Raw genomic sequence first — 18,842 nt, 5'->3', positions numbered from 1 at the left:
GTCGCTTGGGTCCTGCACTGGCGGAGTGTATCGTCCGCCCGTTTAAAAAAAAAACCAGCCTGATTTTGATTCCCGCTCCATCAGTTCATCACCCAAGCGGTGAAGGTGAAAAGTACCCCCGTATGAGTGGAAGAGTCCAAAACTAGGCATAATAAATATAAGAAAGTCACAAATCAACCCAATAGGGAATTCGGGAGAAGTGGTTAGAATGTGGAACTCGCTACCACAGGGAGTGGTTAAGGCGAACAGCATAGATGCATTTAAGGGGAATCTAGATAAACACATGAGGGAGAAATGAATAGAAGGTTATGTTGATTGGGTGCGATGAAGAGGGGCGGGAGCTGGCTCGATTGAGCATAAACACAGCACAGACCAGTTGAAACATAAAAAACGTAGAAAAATAGGAGCAGGAGTCGGCCATTTGGCCCTTCGAGCCATTCAATATGATCATGGCTGATCCTCTATCTCAATACCATGTTCCCGCTATCTCCCCATACCCCTTGATGCCTTTTGTGTCTAGCGTTGGGCCGAATGGCCTGTTTCTGTGCTGTAAATTCTATGTAAAACGAGGGAAAATCAGAAGCAGAATCATAGCGCCCCGGAGGGTGAATGAGTAAACTGTGAGACCGAGCCGTGCAGACGAGGAAGGTTGCAGATTCAATCTCTGTCCTGTTTCTTGACCTCAGCTGCAGCAATGATTAGAATGCTACGACAAAAAGAAAATACTGCAGATGCTGGAAATCTGAAATAAAAACAGAAAATGCTGGAGATACTCAGCAGGTCAGACAGCATCTGTGGAGAGAGAAACAGAGTTAACGTTTCAGTTCTGACGCAAGGTCATCGACCTGTAACGTTAACTCTATCTCTCTCTTCACAGACGCTGCCTGACCTGCTGAGCATCTCCAGCATTTTCTGTTTTTATATTAGAATGCTACGTTTGGCTTCAGTTTTCCGGCCTAAGGAGATGGCAGAATCGGCCAGCTTTCTCCCCTCCTGATCGACTGCTAGCCAAGACCTTCCTGCAGGGAAGTTTACATGTGTAAGCTTCGTGTGAGGACAGGACCGGGTCCAGCTGTAATATCGCAGCCCTGCTGTTGAACAGACTGCAAATATACACTGACTTTTTTGTTATTCATTCCTCGGATGTGGGCGTCGCTGGCAAGGCCAGCATTTATTGCCCATCTGTAATTGCCCTTGAGAAGGTGGTGGTGAGCCACCTTCTTGAACTGCTGCAGCCCGTGTGGTGAAGGTACTCCCACAGTGCTGTTAGGGAGGGAGTTCCAGGATTTTGACCCAGCGACGATGAAGGAACGGCGATATACTTCTAAGTCAGGATGGTGTGTGACTTGGAGGGGAACTTGGAGGTGGTGGTGTTCCCATGCGCCTGCTGCCCTTGTCCTTCTAGATAGTAGAGGTCGCGGGTTTGGGAGGTGCTGCCGAAGAAGCCTTGGCAAGTTGCTGCAGTGCATCTTGTAGATGGTACACACTGTAGCCACGGTACGTCGGTGGTGGAAGGAGTGAATGTTTAAGGTGGTGGATGGGGTGCCAATCAAGCGGGCTGCTTTGTCCTGGATGGTGTCGAGCTTCTTGAGTGTTGTTGGAGCTGCACTCATCCAGGCAAGTGGAGAGTATTCTGTCACACTCCTGACTTGTGCCTTGTAGATGGTGGAAAGGCTTTGGGGAGTCAGGAGGTGAGACACTCGCTGCAGAATACTAGCCTCTGACCTGCTCTTGTTGCCACAGTATTTATGCGGCTGGTCCAGTTAAGTTTCTGGTCAATGGTGACCCCAGGATGTTGATGGTGGGGTATTCAGTGATGGTAATGCCATTGAATGTCAAGGGATGGTGGTTAGACTCTCGCTTGTTGGAGATGGTCATTGCCTGGCACTTGTGTGGCATGAATATTACTGTCTATATACATAGATGAAAACTGGCCAGTTGGATAAGGTTCTGGAAGGCAGGCATGTGATCACCTTCAAGAGAGAAGGAAAGGAAGTTAAAGGGAATCTTTATTTCGATTGAAAGCAGAGCCATGCCGAGGCCACAATTCACCTTTCCATGGCTGGTTTTTAAGAGCAGCCTTATTGTTGAAATAAGTGCAGTGGTTCAACCACGAGGCCTTGTGGTTGAACAGGGTGCAAGACGCAGGGAGACGCAGTTGTGGAACGAAAGAAAATAGCTCACGAAAGAAAGAGCCAAGTTAAACCCTCATCAAAAAGCGAGGGGTGAAATTGCAATCGTCCTTAAATAGTTCCAGTCATTGCACGTAGAATTTTATAGATGTAAGATCAGACAGTGGGACTGCTTTTGCTGATCTTATGTCCACATGTAAATGAACTCTGAAAAAATAATTTGCATATTTATCTTGAGTGAGTCATTCGATAGGTGTTCTGAACACTTCCTGTCATGTGATCTGCATGAATCAAGCTTTGTTTTATTTTTAACTCCAGCGACAGTGACCCTCACCTTACAGCTGACGAAAACACAAGTTGTGAATTTGTAATTTGTATTGTGCTTTTCCTCATTAAGCTACGTAATATAAGTAATAATTGCATTTACGTGACCTCTTATCGCATCAAAATGTCTTGGTGCGCCACGTGGTGAATTGCTGTTGGAAGCCAGTGCCGCGTGGGCAAAAGTTGTGAATCCACCGCAGTCAGCGCATCCGTTTGTGCCGTCGCTCATGAGCAGCTGATCTGCTCCACTCCCTCCGCATGAGGTCCACCCGCTCTCTGCTGCCTGGCACAAGCGGTGACTGTCCTGTGTATGAGCCCAGACAGTCAGTGTATCTGTCCTGGAGAGTCACCCTATATATTAATGAGACGGTGTCACTGTGATGGGGAGCTACTTCTTCTTGGGCAGTCCCTCGGGAACCGAGGATGACTTGCTTCCACATTAAAAATGAGTTCTCAAGTGACTTTTGAGTCCAATGCAGGACCTACAGTCTCTGTCACAGGTGGGGCAGACGGTGGTTGAAGGGGCGGGTGGGTGGGGTGCTTGGGTTGACGTGCGCTCCTTCCGCTCCTTGCGCTTGGCTTCCGTTTGCTCCCAGCGAAGAGACTCGAGGTGTTCGATGTCTTCCCGGATGCTCCTCCTCCAGTTTGTGCGGTCTTGGGCCAGGGATTCCCAGGTGTCGGTGGGGATGTTGCACTTTTTCCAAGGAGGCTTTGAGGGTGTCCTTGAAGCGTTTCCTCTGCCCACCTGGGGCTCTCTTGCCGTGTCGGAGCTCCGAGTAGAGCGCTTGTTTTGGGAGTCTCGTATCGGGCATGCGGACAATGTGACCCGTCCATCGGAGCTGATTGAGCGTGGTCAAAGCTTCAATGCTTGGAGCTACTAGGACCCACAACTCAGTTCCTGAGATGAGATTTGGTCAGAAAAAGCAGGAACTTTTTGTGATTAATTTCATAAAGCGACCAGTGGGTTGCCACCTCGAGACATGCCTAACCTGACGGTTTTGTTTGTGTTTTTTTTTAAACAGTAACGGTACAAATAGCAAGATGAATGGTGCAATAGATCACTCGGATCAGCCAGATCCAGATGCCATTAAGATGTTTGTTGGCCAGATACCGCGATCCTGGTCGGAAAAAGAACTGAAGGAGCTGTTTGAGCCGTACGGAACAGTCTACCAGATCAACGTTCTCCGAGATCGCAGCCAGAACCCTCCGCAAAGCAAAGGTACCGAGTTCTTTTTTAAATTGTACAGTCGCACTCTCTACTGGGAGAAGCACTGTAGAGATGCGGGGAGTGATTTTTCCATAATTCCTTGGCCTTTGAAATCCTAGACATTCTGCAGATCCATGTAAAGTGACTCGGAATGGGTTAAGTTGTGAGATCAGTGTGTGTTTGATGTGATTCGCAAAGCATCTGACAAGAAAATGCAGCTCCGGCACATGGGATTCGTGGAAATTTTAGAATCTCCCACTCTGCAACATGTGGAACAGTACTGGGTTATGTTAAAGGGCTGGGTCACTACTGGGGAGTCAATGCATTATATTAAAGGGGTGGTGACACTGTACTGGGGTCAGGCTGCACCTTTTCATAACCTCAGGCTGTTCCAATGTGCTTTACAGCCAATTAAGTACTTTTGAAGTGCAGTCACTGTTGTAATATAGCAAACAGAGCATCCAAATTGCGCACAGCAAGCTCCCACAAACAACAATTAAATAAATGACCAAGTAATCTGTTTTAGGTGTTGGTTGAGGAATAAATGTTGGCCAGAACACCCCTGTTGTTCTTTACTAGTGCGTTGGGATCTTAACGTCTAACTGAGAGGGCAGAAGGGACACGCAGTTTAACGTCTCATCCGAAAGACGGCACCTCCGACAGTGCAGCATAGAAACATAGAAGATAGGAGCAGGAGTAGGCCATTCGGCCCTTCAAGCCTGCTCCGCCATTCAATGTGATCATGGCTGATCATCCAAATTCAGTACCCTGTCCCTGCCTTTTCCCCATATCCCTTGATCCCTTTAGCCTCAAGAAATATATCCAACTCTTTCTTGAATATATTTAATGAACTAGCCTCCACCGCCCTCTGTGGCAGAGAATTCCACAGGTTCACCACTCTCTGGGTGAAGAAATTCCTCCTCATTTCAGTCCTAAATGGCCTACCCCTTATCCTTAGACTATGACCCCTGGTTCTGGACTCCCCGGCCATCAGAAACATCCTTCCTGCATCTAGTCTGTCCAGACCTGACAGAATGTTATAGGTTTCGATGAGATCCCCTCTCAATCTTCTAAACTCCAGTGAGTATAAGCCCAATCTCTCCTCATACGCCATTCCTGCCACCCTAGGTATCAGCCTGGTGAATCTTCGCTGCACTCCCTCCATGGCAAGAACGTCCTTCCTCAGGTAAGGTGACCAAAACTGCACACAATACTCAAGGTGCGGTCTCACCAAGGCCCTGTACAACTGTAGTTGTCAGCCTAGATTAAGAACTCAAGTCTCTGGAGTGGGGACTTGAACCCACAACCTTCTGACTCAGAGGCGAGGGTGCTGCCCACTGAGCCACGGCTGACACCTGTAGGATCATTAAAATAGAAACTAGTACTGCATAAGTTAAAGCAAACAATTACATCTTAATTTGTTTTGTTGTTAAACCTCCCCCACCCCCCGACCTTTTATTTTCACTCTTTGCACCCATGCTATTTTCTATGCCTCGGAGACAAAGTCTTTTTACTTGGAATCATCACCAAGCTGCCAAGTCTTGGGGTCCCCCTTACTGAATCGCCCAAGAGTATTATAGGGAACAAACTTCCAACTCCGACCCTCACTCTCCAAAGCAGTTTACTTCCCAGGGAAGACTAACCCAACATCAGCTGGCGTATAACAGACAAATGGTACGTTCATCTCGTCGAGAGTGCTGACAGTCTTAATGCTGCAGCTATCCAATCATCCTGTGTCGCTTCATTTAAGCCCCTTACAGAGCGAGTTTAATGCTGAAATGTCGAGAACGTGTCCCATTAAAGCATTAGTCAGAGCTTAAAATAAAAGTGGAATTTCTGGCTTTCATCCAAGAGCAAGATTCCAGTTACTTGCCGTCATAGCAAGTGACCCAGCGTATAATTACGCTGGTACTTGATCTTGTTGTGTTACTCGAGCTGTCGGTTTTTGCAGTATCATTGGCAGACAGCAGGAGCTGGTCCCAAACCTCCCCTGCGGGTGCAATGGATGAGTGCAGTGGACAGCAAGAGCCCAGACAGCCTCCATATCTGGCAGTAGGATTGTAGGTTTCGGGAATGTTCCCCTGGACGGGTGCCTGCTGGTACATCACCATGTGCCTCCTGCACCCATCACACACCCTACATTAACCCCTTTGGGTATTGCATTCCTCTGTTAGTGGCATGTCATTGCAGGACAACTTTGTTAGATTGTAGTAAAAAGAAGTTGTGTTTATATAGCACCTCACCACATCCTCCGGATGTTCCACAGCGCTTTGCAACTAAGTTACTCTTTTCATAAAAATGAAAGCCACCGTTGTTGTGCAGTCAAAAGCAGCAGCCAATTGGCAGATAGCAAGGTCGCACAAACAGCAAAGGGATGAATGATTAGATCAGCTGGGGGGGGGGTTTGGTGGTATGGGTTGAGGGAATGAATGATGTCCAGGCCACTTCCCTCAGAGTGGGCTATGGGAATCCTTTATGTCCACTTAGACAGGGCCTCTGTTTACCGCCACATTGGAAATTCATCATCTCCAATAATGCAGCGCTCTCTGAATACCGTACTGAAGTGGCAGCCTAGATTATATGCCCTGAGCCACACTGCGGCTTCAACCCACTCCCCATCTTCTGAACGTGTAGCTGCGAGTACTGTCAACTGATCTAAACTGACACTACATAGATAAGGTGACTTGACATGAATCAGTCATTCATGAAAGAAAGACTTATGAAATAATACTGAGCGGCCTACGGGTGGCGCTGTCCAGGGAGAGTATAAATATTCGGGCACCGGCCCAGCTTGCGCAGGACATTCTTAACAGGAACTAGTGAAGGACACAACTAGACCTCCATGTTGTAAAACAGTTGATTAAAGCTTTGTTTAACGCTTAGACCAAGTGCCGAGTAGTTTTCTTACGTCAGTGACTGTGTAGCTCTTTAAACTAACAACAACAACTTGTATTTATATAGCGCCTTTAACGTAGTGAAACATCCCACGGCGCCTCACAGGAGCGATTATCAAACAAAATTTGACACCGAGCCACATAAGGAAATATTAGGACAGGTGACCAAAAGCTTGGTCAAAGAGGAAGAATTTAAGGAGCATTTCAAAGGAGGAGGGAGAGGCGGAGAGGTTTAGGGAGGGAATTCCAGAGCTTGGGGCCCAGGCAGCTGAAAGCACGGCCGCCAGTGGTGGAGCGATGAAAATCGGGGATGTGCAAGAGGCCAGAATTGGAGAAGCGCGGAGACCTCGAAAACTTAGGAACTTGAGTGATCAGCTGATAGCCAGATTGTGCCGTTTAAGGATTGTCGCGAAGCATTTAAGGGAGGAACGGTGTTGAAGCCCTGAATTTAGTACTAACTGAGGCATCAGTGCTGCCTCTGGAGGTACTGGAACCCATCTAGAGAGCTGGGTCTTGCCCTGGTGCCTTCAGAGGCTGCTGTTCTTCTAGCAGCCAGCGGCCTGCTCAGACAGGCCAGAAATGCAGATTTCTTTCACACTTGCCTGAGAGTGGTGTGAATGTGGAACTCGCTACCACAAGGAGTAGTTGAGGTGAATAGCATTCAAGGGGAAGCCAGATGAACACACGAGGGAGAAAGGAGTAGAAAGAAATGCTGATGGGGTTAAATGAAGAGGGGTGGGAGGAGGCTCGTGTGGAGCATAAACACCAGCATGAGACCAGTTGGGCCGAATGGCCTGTTCCTGTGCTGTACATTCTATGTAATTCTATGGGGATTGGGGTGAGTAATTATTCGAATGCAGCACGGAGGGTAGATACGAGGGAGAGGGAGAGAGGTTTTTGGTTTGGGAATCACCCCAGGACACTGGAACATGTGTCTGAGACATGGTCCTGGCACTACCTCAGGTGATCCAAGACCTAGCACTTATTCAGTTGAACGAGTGAGAAAAATACAACTAAAGCAGGAAAAGAATTGTTGAAGGCCAGGCAAGGTCTCCAGAGGGTAAGTGCGTATCAGGAGTGGTACTTACCCCAGAGATACCTTTCCCTTTAATGCATAGCTAAGGATTACATTGTACTTATTATATTTTTACAACCAGCCAGTCTGTAATTTTGTAATAAAAAAATTTGTCTTTGTACTTTGCATTGAGGTAAATCGACTGAATTAGATTACATTTCCATCTCATTACACTTGTTCAATCAAGAAAATTTCACATGACAGCCTAAATATAGGTTTTGTGATAGTGGAAAATTGACGATTGCCCTTTTGTTTTTTTTTTAGCTGTAAGTGTTGCCAGCAGACAGCTGACAGACTGTCCCATGGAGTGGGAACTCGTGTCTGAACCTGCTGTTTCCCCACTCATGGGTTCCCATGCTTAGCTAGGTTGGGAGTGGGTTTATAGACTGGGATTTTTATTATGTATGTAGGCAAAGGATATATTACGTAAAATAATATCTTATACATGGTACATTATATTTTATACATTAAAGTAAAATATATTCTGTAGAATATTTAATGCATTATGGGATGTACAATGTATACTGTATAATACGTTGCACAGTATATTGAATATCTGGTGGGATGTGTAGCGTATATTATAGCGCTTTGCTATAATCAGTTTTAATCGCTCCACCATTGGCGGCCGTGCCTTCAGCTGCTGTGGAATTCCCTCCACAAACCTCTCCGCCTCTCTACCTCTCTCCTCAAGCACGCTCCTCAAAGCCTCCCTCTTTGTCCAAGCTTTTTCGGTCACCCCTCCTAATATCTCCTAACGCTCCTGAGAAGCACCTTGGGACGTTTTACTAGGTTAAAGAAAGACTTGAAAGAAAGAGCGAAAGAAAGACTTGCATTTATACAGCGACTTTCCCGACCACCGGATGTCTCGAAGCGCTTTACAGCTTTTTTTTTTGAAGTGTAGTCACTGTTGCAATTTGGGAAACGCAGCAGCCAATTTGTGCACAGCAAGCTCCCACAAACAGCAATGTGATAATGACCAGATAATCTGTTTTAGTGATGTTGGTTGAGGGATAAATATTGGCCAGGACACCGTGGATAACTCCCCTGCTCCTCTTCGAAATAGTGCCATGGGATCTTTTACATCCACCTGAGAGAGCAAACGTGGCCTCGGTTTAACGTCTCATCCGAAAGTGGGCACCTCCGACAGTGCGGCACTCCCTCAGCACTGCACTGGAGTGTCAGCCTAGCTTTATGTGCTCAAGGCGCTATATAAATGCAAGTTGCTATTAATATATACTCGCATCATATACTCTGCTGCTGGAATCAAATCTGGTGTTCATTGGAAGGTGCCATGTACCTTCAGGACATGTATCGCCATTCTGTGACCCTTTCAGCTACAACACAGCCAAAAGTCCTCAGCAACCTGGCTCATAACAGGAAAATAAATTGCCTAGCAGTTGTGTGTGCAAGGCAGTCTTATAGAGCTGATTCTCCTAAGCTGCTAAAGCTTCACTCTCATGGCTTCGAGTGGGATCACATTGAATTACTACCCAGTCCACTGATTCAGGACCCTCCATAATCGGCAGTAATGCTGCAGATTCTTTCATTTTTTTAAATGTTTTGTATCGGTTGCGAAAGGCACCAGCTGGTGCGGGACAAATCCACACAAACCAAAAGTTGCCATGTTTGATTGCGAGTCTGTGCTGAGTTAGCCGGGGCTAGGGGGCGGTGGGGGAATAAAATCACCCTGGATTCCTGCTCATGATTAGGAACCAGTGATTCCGGCTGGAGAGCACACTTGCGTGGACATCAACTGAAAAACGGGATGGGGCTTGGCGATGATGCTTCGCCAGGTAGTATTGCCGCTGACGCTCACTCTCCCGACTCCATTTGAACAATGACCCACTGGCTGAGGTACCAGAGGCCGTCGGACATAATGTTCCCTTTAATTTTTTTGGGGGGGGGTGCGCGGCCCCTTTAAGGGGCTGAACGGCCCATTCAGAATACTGCGCATACGCGGTTTTTCCGATTTTTAAAAGCCAGTGAGCCGGCTGTGCGGGAGCTGCAAGGGAACATTGGTCAGACACCACTGGAACCGTGCACCAGCTTGAGTTACAACTCTCGGGGGGCAGGAGGAGAGAAGACACACATCACTTATTTTCATTATATTTCTTGTTTTAAAAAATATATATATATTTTAATATGATTCAACAGGTGTGCAGTCGGATATATCCTGAAATCTTAATTACAGCCCAAGTCTACAGGGGGGTCGTCATTCCTAGCTTAATACAAAGAAACAAACAATACGACATCTGTCTAAACGTGGGAAAATAATGCTCAAATCTGTGCATTCCATGTGTTCAACAGACTCTCTTTGAGCACCTCCAGTTAAATCCTGATGAAAGCCACTCAGATAGCTGGAAGGGCTGAGTGAGTTATTTTACACCATACCCCGACAAAGCTGTGGGCTGCCATCCAGTCCCTCACACGGTTTGATTTGTATTCACCTGGTCAGTGCAGCAGATCTGATAACAGCAAGTCTCACTTTTGTCATCTGCACAGTACTGAATCAGGCCCCGGGAACAGGTGAGGCAAAAATAACACTGGGAGGGCAGGCTTCAATTAGCAGCCATGCCGGAGTGTGACTGACAAGTCAATACCTGATTTGGACCCAGAATCAAAAACATCATCATCACATTTATTTTTTTTACGCGCGCACGTAAGAAAACGTGTGGTCCAGTGAGTGTCGCTGGATCATAGCCAGTAGCAGGGAAACCAGCTCCTATTACCTCACTGAATGCAATTAACTATCTCCGCACAGGCCAGTAATCAAAGCCCGCCCCTTCCTGCATGGCTTAGTTCTGCACAGAGTCATCCAATTAAACGATCGGGGAGCTTCCAGATTTAAATTTGAGTGACGTAGCATGCTGTTAGCAGAGGCCCCCCCTGGAGTTGATGTGTAAGTCTGTATCACCAGAGCCACTGGATTTATTACATGGCCTGAGATACTTCACTTCCGCAGGGTCCTCGGATTTCCTTCCAAAAGGTTGAATCTTCCTTCAAAGGTTCTTTTGTCTCCCAAAGACAAAAAGGGTTTCTACTTCACCATCATAAAGAATGATTCTTAATGCGTTGACGGGAAATATAATGGAGAGTTAGGTGTGCGTTTGTCATGGATTTTCGGATGGCAGGGCCTCATTTCGTTTAAGACTAAGAGTTCATCGTTCCAACAGATTGCAGCTTTTGCGCAGCAGTAGATACTGAGAGGGGTTCATTCTGGGTTGGCGGAGCTGAATGGATTGCCTTGGTTTGATATCGTGCTGCCCTGCGCGAATGAACCCGACATTGTAGCTTACACATCAGACAATGTAGCTTATACATCAGACAACGCCTAATAGTCCAGGAAGCTCAGCCATGGCCTCTTTCCTCATTGGTTGAACTCTCTCTTCTCTCTTAGGCAGTCCCTCGGAACCGAGGATGACTTGCTTCCACACTAAAAATGAGTTCTCAGGCGACTGATGAGTCCAATGCGGGACCTACAGTCTCTGTCACAGGTGGGGCAGACGGTGGTTGAGCAGTACGGCGTTCCGGTCTGTCGCTGTTGGGGTTGTCCATGAGGGCCCTGGCGTTCCAGGTCCCGAACTTCATTTTAAAGGGTGGAAGATGCCTGTGCGTGAATTCTTCTGACGTGGGGTGGCTGTTGCACACCAGCTACCACACGGGCTTGACAGAGCGAGGTCTTGGTCCAATGGCAAGGGGATCCAAGGCGATTGGAGACCAGGCTCTGCTACATCGGCCTAGCACACACACACACACATACTCCTACTGTCCTCCCTCCTTCCTGCAGGTCCTCTCTGCCTGGGTTTCATAGGTTGCAGTGTGGTCCTCCTGACCCCGCTGCTGGGAAACTAGGGATAGGCCAGTGTTGGACACATCTGTTTACTTAAAAATTAAGTGTTATATAGCATGCTGCTGCTGGTTCACTTCTTGTAGTCTTCAAAACTGCAGATTGAAGATGCAATCATCATCATTAAAAGCATTATGCTTAGCTCTGCCAATGGTGTTTGACCATGGGGTACCAGCACGAGCCATACAGATCAGCTAAACCCCTGGTTCCATCTTTGGGCTGTGCTGTGGTTGTTGATCTCAGCCTGGTTGGTTACAATTGACCTCATTGTCCCCAGGCTGCAGAGGTAAGACGAAAAATCAGCCATTGTTCCTGTTCCCAGTCATTGTCCAGTGATCTGAGAGAGTGTGTGTGTGTGTTTGTATGAGTGACCGTCAGTCAGTTACAGACTTGGCTGTGATGTCCCCATGACTGAATAGCTTGGTTACACTGGTATGGCATAAGATGACAATCTACCAGTGAAATCCTGCTACTTGTAGAACTCCACCCCAGCTATCGGCAGCTTTAGGAGAGCTGGAAGAAAACTTGAAAAGGAAAGAAAGAAATATTAGGTTAATTCCTGAGATGAGGGGGTTGATTTATGAAGAAAGGGTTGAGCAGGTTGGGCCTATACTCATTGGAATTTAGAAGAATGAGAGGTGATCTTACTGAAACATATAAGATACTGAGGGGGCTCGACAAGGTAGATGCAGAGAAGATGTTTCCCCTCGTGGGAAAATCTAGAACTCGGGGGCATAGTTTCAGAATAAAGGGTCGCCCTTTTAGAACTGAGATGAGGAGGAATATATTCTCTGAGGGTCGTAAATCTGTGGAATTCTCTGCCCCAGAGAGCCGTGGAGGCTGGGTCATTAAATACAGTTAAAGTGGAGCTAGACAAATTTTTGCAAGATAAGGGAGTGAAGGGTTATGGGGAGCGGGCTGAGAAGTGGCTTTGAGCCCAAGATCAGCCACGATCTTATTGAATGGCGGAGCAGGCTCGAGGGGCCAAGTGGCCTATTTCTTGTTAGTATTCTAGGTTTAAATGTACATTGAGTCAGTTGATGGAACTGAAGGAGAAGTCTGAACCCAGACTGAGGCAGAAATACCTTCTAAAGCAGAGTCTTGTTGCACAGCACTGTGGTAGCAACACTAAATGCTCTGGAATGATAGGATGCAAATTCATGGCCATGATTCCAAATGTGTTCTAGGCTACGTTGGAAGGGATAAAAACAGAACAAAGGATGCATTATCACAAAGAGGAGGGAACAATCAAGAGGATGAGTCAATGTGAAACCCTGTCAGACATCTCCTTTTGCTTGATTGTAGATCACCATGGGCACAGCTCCCTGAGCCTGGACAGTGTATACTGAGGAAGATAAAATGCACCCTTAAGCCTCCCCATGTTAATAAAGCAACATCTGGACTCCATTCAATGAAAACAGACCTTGTTAGTATGCTGATTGGTAGATACACTGTAAATGGGGGGCCTACTTGCTGCAGGGCTGCCAACCCTCCAGCAGTGTCCTGGAGTCTCCTGGAATTAAAGACCAATTGACTGCGAGCAACCCAGGAGAAAAATCATAGGGACATTAAAAAAATTGTGTTTTTTTTTTAAACACTTATTTATTAATTATAAGAAAAATATTGGAGATGAGGGGCAAACGACTGTTTTGGGTGGGATGGCTGGCAATGCCCCCCCCCCCCCACCCCAGACATTTTTTTTTGGGTGTGCGGCCCATTCACAGTTTTGCACATGCACAAAATTTACCATTTGGGGAAAAGCTGGTCTCGAGCTGCGTAGGACCGGCAGAGAGCTCCGCGGCCGCACAGCTTAGAGGGGATATTGGCGGTTGGAGGCAGCGGGTTATGTGACGACACCTCCAGGAATATGTCCAACCCCTAACTTGCTGCCATACCCAGATGAGTCTGCAGAAGAGGAAAGGAAGGAAGGAGAGGAGGAGCAGGAGTCGGGGGAACTGGGTAAAATAGATTCATGGGGACAAGTGACCCAGTTGGTCATTGGAGTAGATGTTAATGTACGTTAAAAGCTTGCCTTCCTCAAGCAAGTGCAGGGAATTACAAAAAAAAATGCGTGAGAGAATTCTCAAGGATTCCATAGGCTGCAGCGTTCCATAAATGAGTTTGAAAATGAATCAATCTGCAGGTTTTTGCACTGGAGCTGCAGGCACTCAGTACTTCGTGCTCTAATCAGGCCTGTGTTCTCTGGTCACTCAAAGAACACCAGAACATCATCTCAAACTTCAGCAATAATTACGGTTGTGCTGAAATCATGTTTTTTTTTCTAAAGCAGCAACAGTAACGGCAAAGAGACTTGGGAGAAGACGACGGAAAATATCTTGAGCTGGACAATACTCTATTGTTACTTACTCGTAAGAGGGTTTGAAGCTGGTTTATTATTACTGTCAGTTCCTGGCACTATGAGAGCTGCAAAAAAAGGAAAAGAAAAATGTACAGTGTGGGAGAAGTGCAAGGTTGCCGCTGAAAGAGTTGCAATTTCCAATGATAAGCTGAATACATATGGCAAAACGTGCCTTTCAATCAAGAGCCATAACCAGGTCACCCGATTGGAGCATGGAGAGAAGTCACACAAGATGTTTAGTCCTTTGGAAGTTGTCACAGAAATAAAGTTGATTCAGCCTGAACACACAAAAAAAAATTGAAATAATCAAACTTGGAGCTAAATGGGTTGTCACAGAATTGTAAAATTACTCATCAGGCATTTTGCCAAATCATATACCTCCTGGAGCCCTCTCCGAATTTAACGGTATAAATATCACTTTAGAATAGAAATCCCATCTCCAGACTCCCCAGATCCTGATGACAAAGTATTCAGCTGACCTTTGTTGTGACCCATAATTCCCCAATCTTTAGATAACACTGCACTCTCCTCCTCCACATCTGGGATGGGGTCCAGATTTCAGCATTAAGCACACACAGTAGCGCTGGGAGGTCTGAGCTGGGATTGAAGGGACTGAAAGCAGGCAGTCTTTGCAATCAGTTCTCCAAGAATAATTGAGATCTTCTTTTAATTCTTATTATTAGATTGGCCTCAACCTGGATTTCGACATTATTCTGGCATAAATTGACCAAATTACTACCTCCCTTTCCTCTGTGCCCATGGAATTTGGGGGAAGTCCAGAACAAGGGGGGCGTAACCTTAAAATTAGAGCTGGCCGTTCAGGGGCGATGTCTGGTAGTGGAAAGCTGGAACTGTCAAAAGATTTTGTGGCTAGGGGGAGTCAATTGAAAATTTCAAAACTGAGATCAACAGATTTTTGTTAGGTAAGGGTATTAAGGGATATGGAACAAAGGCGGGTAGATGGAGTTAAAATACAGACCAGCCGTGATTTCAATGAATGATGGAACAGGCTCGAGGGACTGAATGGCCTACTCCTATTCCTAATTTGAATCCAGATGTGAAACAGCCACTCTGTAGTACAGTACAAGCAAATACCTTGCTCACTAACAGAAGATCTTCCATTGGTGGAGTTCTCATTTTGTTTGATAACAGGAGTAGAGGAGCAAGGATGTCTTACTACTGTTATACAGGGCCTTGGTGAGACCACACCTAGAGTAATGTGTGCAGTTTTGGCCTCCTTACCTAAGAAAGGATATACAGTACTTGCCATAGAGGGAATGCAGCGAAGGTTCACCAGACTGATTCCTAGGATGGTAGGACTGTCGTTTGAGGAGAGATTGGGTCGACTAGGCCTGTATTCAGTAGAGTTTAGAAGAATGAGAGGGGATTATTATTTGAATGGCAATAGATTGGGAGAAGGGGAAATGCAAAGAGACCTGGGTGTCCTTGTGCACCAGTCGCTGAAGGTAAGCATGCAGGTGCAGCAGGCGGTTAAGAAGGCAAATGGTATGTTGGCCTTCGTAGCAAGAGGGTTCGAGTACAGGAACAAGGATGTCTTGCTACAGTTGTACAGGGCCTTGGTGAGACCGCACCTTGAGTATTGTGTGCAGTTTTGGTCGCCTTACCTGAGGAAGGACGTTCTTGCCATGGAAGGAGTGCAGCGAAGATTCACCAGGCTGATGCCTGGGATGGCAGGAATGACGTATGAGGAGAGATTGTGTCGATTGGGCTTATACTCACTGGAGTTTAGAAGATTGAGAGGGGATCTCATCGAAACTTATAAAATTCTGTCAGGCCTGGACAGACTAGATGCAGGAAGGATGTTTATGATGGCCGGGGAGTCCAGAACCAGGGGTCATAGTCTAAGGATAAGGGGTAAGCCATTTAGGACTGAAATGAGGAGGAATTTCTTCACCCAGAGAGTGGTGAACCTGTGGAATTCTCTGCCACAGAGGGCGGTGGAGGCCAGTTCATTAAATATATTCAAAAAAGAGTTGGATATATTTCTTAAGGCTAAAGGGATCAAGGGATATGGGGAGAAGGCAGGGACAGGGTACTGAATTTGGATGATCAGCCATGATCTCATTGAATGGCGGAGCAGGCTCGAAGGGCCGAATGGCCTACTCCTCCTATCTTCTATGTTTCTATCTCATTGAAACGTATAAAATTCTGACAGGGCTAGACAGACTGGATGCAGGGAGGATGTTTCCCCTGGCTGGGGGCTGTAGAACGAGGGGTCACAGTCTCAGGATACGGGGTAGAACATTTAGGACTGAGATGAGGAGGAATTTCTTCACCCAGAGAGTGGTGAACCTGTGGAATTCTCTACCACAGAAGGCTGTGGAGGCCAAGTCACTGAATATATTTAAGAAGGAGATAGATAGATTTCTAGATGCAAAAGGTGTCTTTTAGAGAGATTTGGATAGTTATTTGAGTGATTGAGAGGTAGTAGTTTTTGGAACCAGCCAGATAGAGTCTTTTCTTTTCCTGTACTTTTCTTTAATAAGTTCAATGAGCTTCTCAATCTGTCTTTTAATATAATGAAAAGGATATATCTAGCATGTGTTTTCATCACCCCTCTTGTGTCACACAACTTCCATTACAGTGGCACATAGACACGTTTATTCAAAGCAAAGAAAATTTCTTATAGTTAATTGACTAATATCCCATCCCATCCCATCCCCCCACAACTCCACCATGAAGAGTAGAGTACCCCTCGATAAGTCTGGGAGCAGTTCTACTGACCCCCACAACCCTCCCCTCAAGTACTACCAAACCCCAACTACCTACCTCCAAGCTGACGTATCTTCCCAACATTTTACTTTCTATTCTGCTCTTATGCCGATCAATGGCTTTCAGACGTTCCTGTGTGGGTGACACCCTGCAAGTACTGGCGCAGTCCGATAGACCCCTGAAATTGGCAGAGCCCTGGAGAACCCTGCAAATATTGGCACAGGCTTGGAGACCCCTGCAAATATTGGCACAGGCCTGATGACCCTTGCACATATTGGCACAGTCCTGGCGACCCCCCGCAAATATTGGCACAGTCCTGGAGACCCCTGCAAATATTGGCACAGTCCTGGAGACCCCTGCAAATATTGGCACAGACCTGGGGACCGCCTGTGAGGTCGAAGGGTGGGGGAGTCAAAGTCTAGATTGTGGCAACGACACAACACAGCCACGACGGCATCATCCAAAGCTGCGGTGTCATTCATGTCAGACTGAAAACCAGAATGTGATCGGGGACTTAAAAGTTAAGAGAATGAGTAAATTATTTTCAGTCAATTTTGGCCAAGTCATGACGTACAAAATTGGCTGACCTCAAAGTGACCTCCCCAGCCCCCACCACCACCTCAACCCCACTGACTCCTGCAAACATTGGCATACACTGGGGATCCTCTGTTCTAACTTACAAAAGACAGTGTCAGCTAACGGAAGAAAAACAATGCTACCATTGCAGCCACAGAAATAATATGCTAACAAGTACAGAAATCCAGCAACAAATCTAGAATGTGGAATTCTTAAGAGGCTACTCATGTCAGACAGACAGAAATCAGATGACCTCACAGACCCTCCAGTGTCTGGGAACACGAGTCTGAAAACCTAAGCTTCGATGCAGGCTTAAAGTGAAAGGAATGGAAATGGCAAACAAGAAACATAAAAGGAGAAAAAGGAGGGGGGGTGAGCGGGCAGAGAAATACAATGAGGTCAATTCCATGGACCCACGTTCCTCGCGGAGGAGGGGGATGGGGAGGGCTTGCTCACAAGAAGCGCATCATGGGCGCACACCTTAACATTCGCCATACAATAATTTTAATAGAGGCACAGGCTGCAAGGGGCCCTACGGGGAATGCGGGATTGTCGAATCAGCCCTCGTGTGTCTTAGTACGTCTCTGAGGTGACGGCATTCACTGTCGAAGTGAGTGGCATATCTTGTCCTGACTGGAGGCCGGGGGATTTTGCTATTTTTGCACCAGCCCGGCATTATCTCTGCTACACAAAAAAACAAACATTGTAATTGGAGATTAAACGCTTTTGTTTCTTTTCCTGTTCCAACGCTGGACAGTTGCCAACTGCTGGTCAATTGGTCCGGCGTGTTTTTTTTGTTGAGACAAATAAAACAACATTTGAAATGTTCTGGATGGCAGCAGTGGGCATGGCCATGTGGGGCTGTGCCTGACTTTGTGCGCTTACACACAGGCCAGGCCGCAAGCATTGCCAACTGGGGGCCACAAGGAGCAGAATCAGACAGACAGAGAGCTGGGTTCAAACTGGAGAAAGGCAAGTTTCCGAACTGATGATCCCGAAGTTCACCTTCCTACAAATAAAGCTGTGTTTTTGAACCGGGTTCCATGTCGAATAGCGGAGGCGAAAAGCCCTGCAAACAGTTGGATACTGTGATTGGGGGGCGCGGGAGGGGGGAACTGTCTGTACTTGGATGGATGGATGACCTTCCCATATCTATCTTGTGACAATTGATCCTAGGCCTCTGATGACAGTTGAGGTGCTGCTGCACAAGGAGCAGTTGTGCGGATGAGACTTGGGGGGGCTTCCATGTTTTTTGGCCATTGTGCTTCATGTTTTAATTTTTTTTTTTGCTTTGCTTTTCTGAAGCAAAATAATGACAAGTTCAGGTATACAATGATGATTCATTAATACCGTACTGTTCTCATAGAACCTTTCAAAGATAAACATCTGTAAACATAGAAACATAGAAGATAGGAGCAGGAGTAGGCCATTTGGCCCCTCGAGCCTGCTCCGCCATTTAATGAGATCATGGCTGATCATCCAAATTCAGTACCCGGTCCCTGCTTTCTCCCCATACCCCTTGATCCCTTTAGCCTTAAGAAATATATCTAACTCCTTCTTGAATATATTTAATAAGTTGGCCTCAACTGCCTTGTGTGGTAGAGAATTCCACAGGTTCACCACTCTCTGGGTGAAGAAATTCCTCCTCATCTCAGTCCTAAATGGCTTACCCCTTATCCTTAGACTGTGATGTCA

At 46.6% G+C, this 18,842-nt stretch overlaps 1 protein-coding gene across 23 annotated transcripts in view; it reads left to right on the top strand.

Annotated features, from left to right (window-relative positions):
- celf2 (cugbp, Elav-like family member 2) overlaps positions 1-18,842 on the top strand; it is an 897,865-nt gene that overhangs the window by 695,612 nt on the left and 183,411 nt on the right. For all 23 annotated transcript variants that reach the window (XM_086010717.1, XM_086010723.1, XM_086010728.1 and 20 more), the window contains one exon: positions 3,479-3,675. In XM_086010717.1, the coding sequence (XP_085866843.1) occupies positions 3,498-3,675 (178 nt within the window). In that variant the 5' untranslated portion in view covers positions 3,479-3,497. The remainder of the gene's footprint in view (positions 1-3,478; positions 3,676-18,842) is intronic.

Source organism: Somniosus microcephalus, chromosome 17 (genome assembly GCF_052327205.1).
Source record: "Somniosus microcephalus isolate GS21.2 chromosome 17, FLI_Smic_1.0, whole genome shotgun sequence".
NCBI classification, from domain to species: Eukaryota; Metazoa; Chordata; class Chondrichthyes; order Squaliformes; family Somniosidae; genus Somniosus; species Somniosus microcephalus.
The sequence above is the reverse complement of the archived record's forward strand: the minus strand, read 5'-3'. Positions and strand labels throughout refer to the sequence as shown.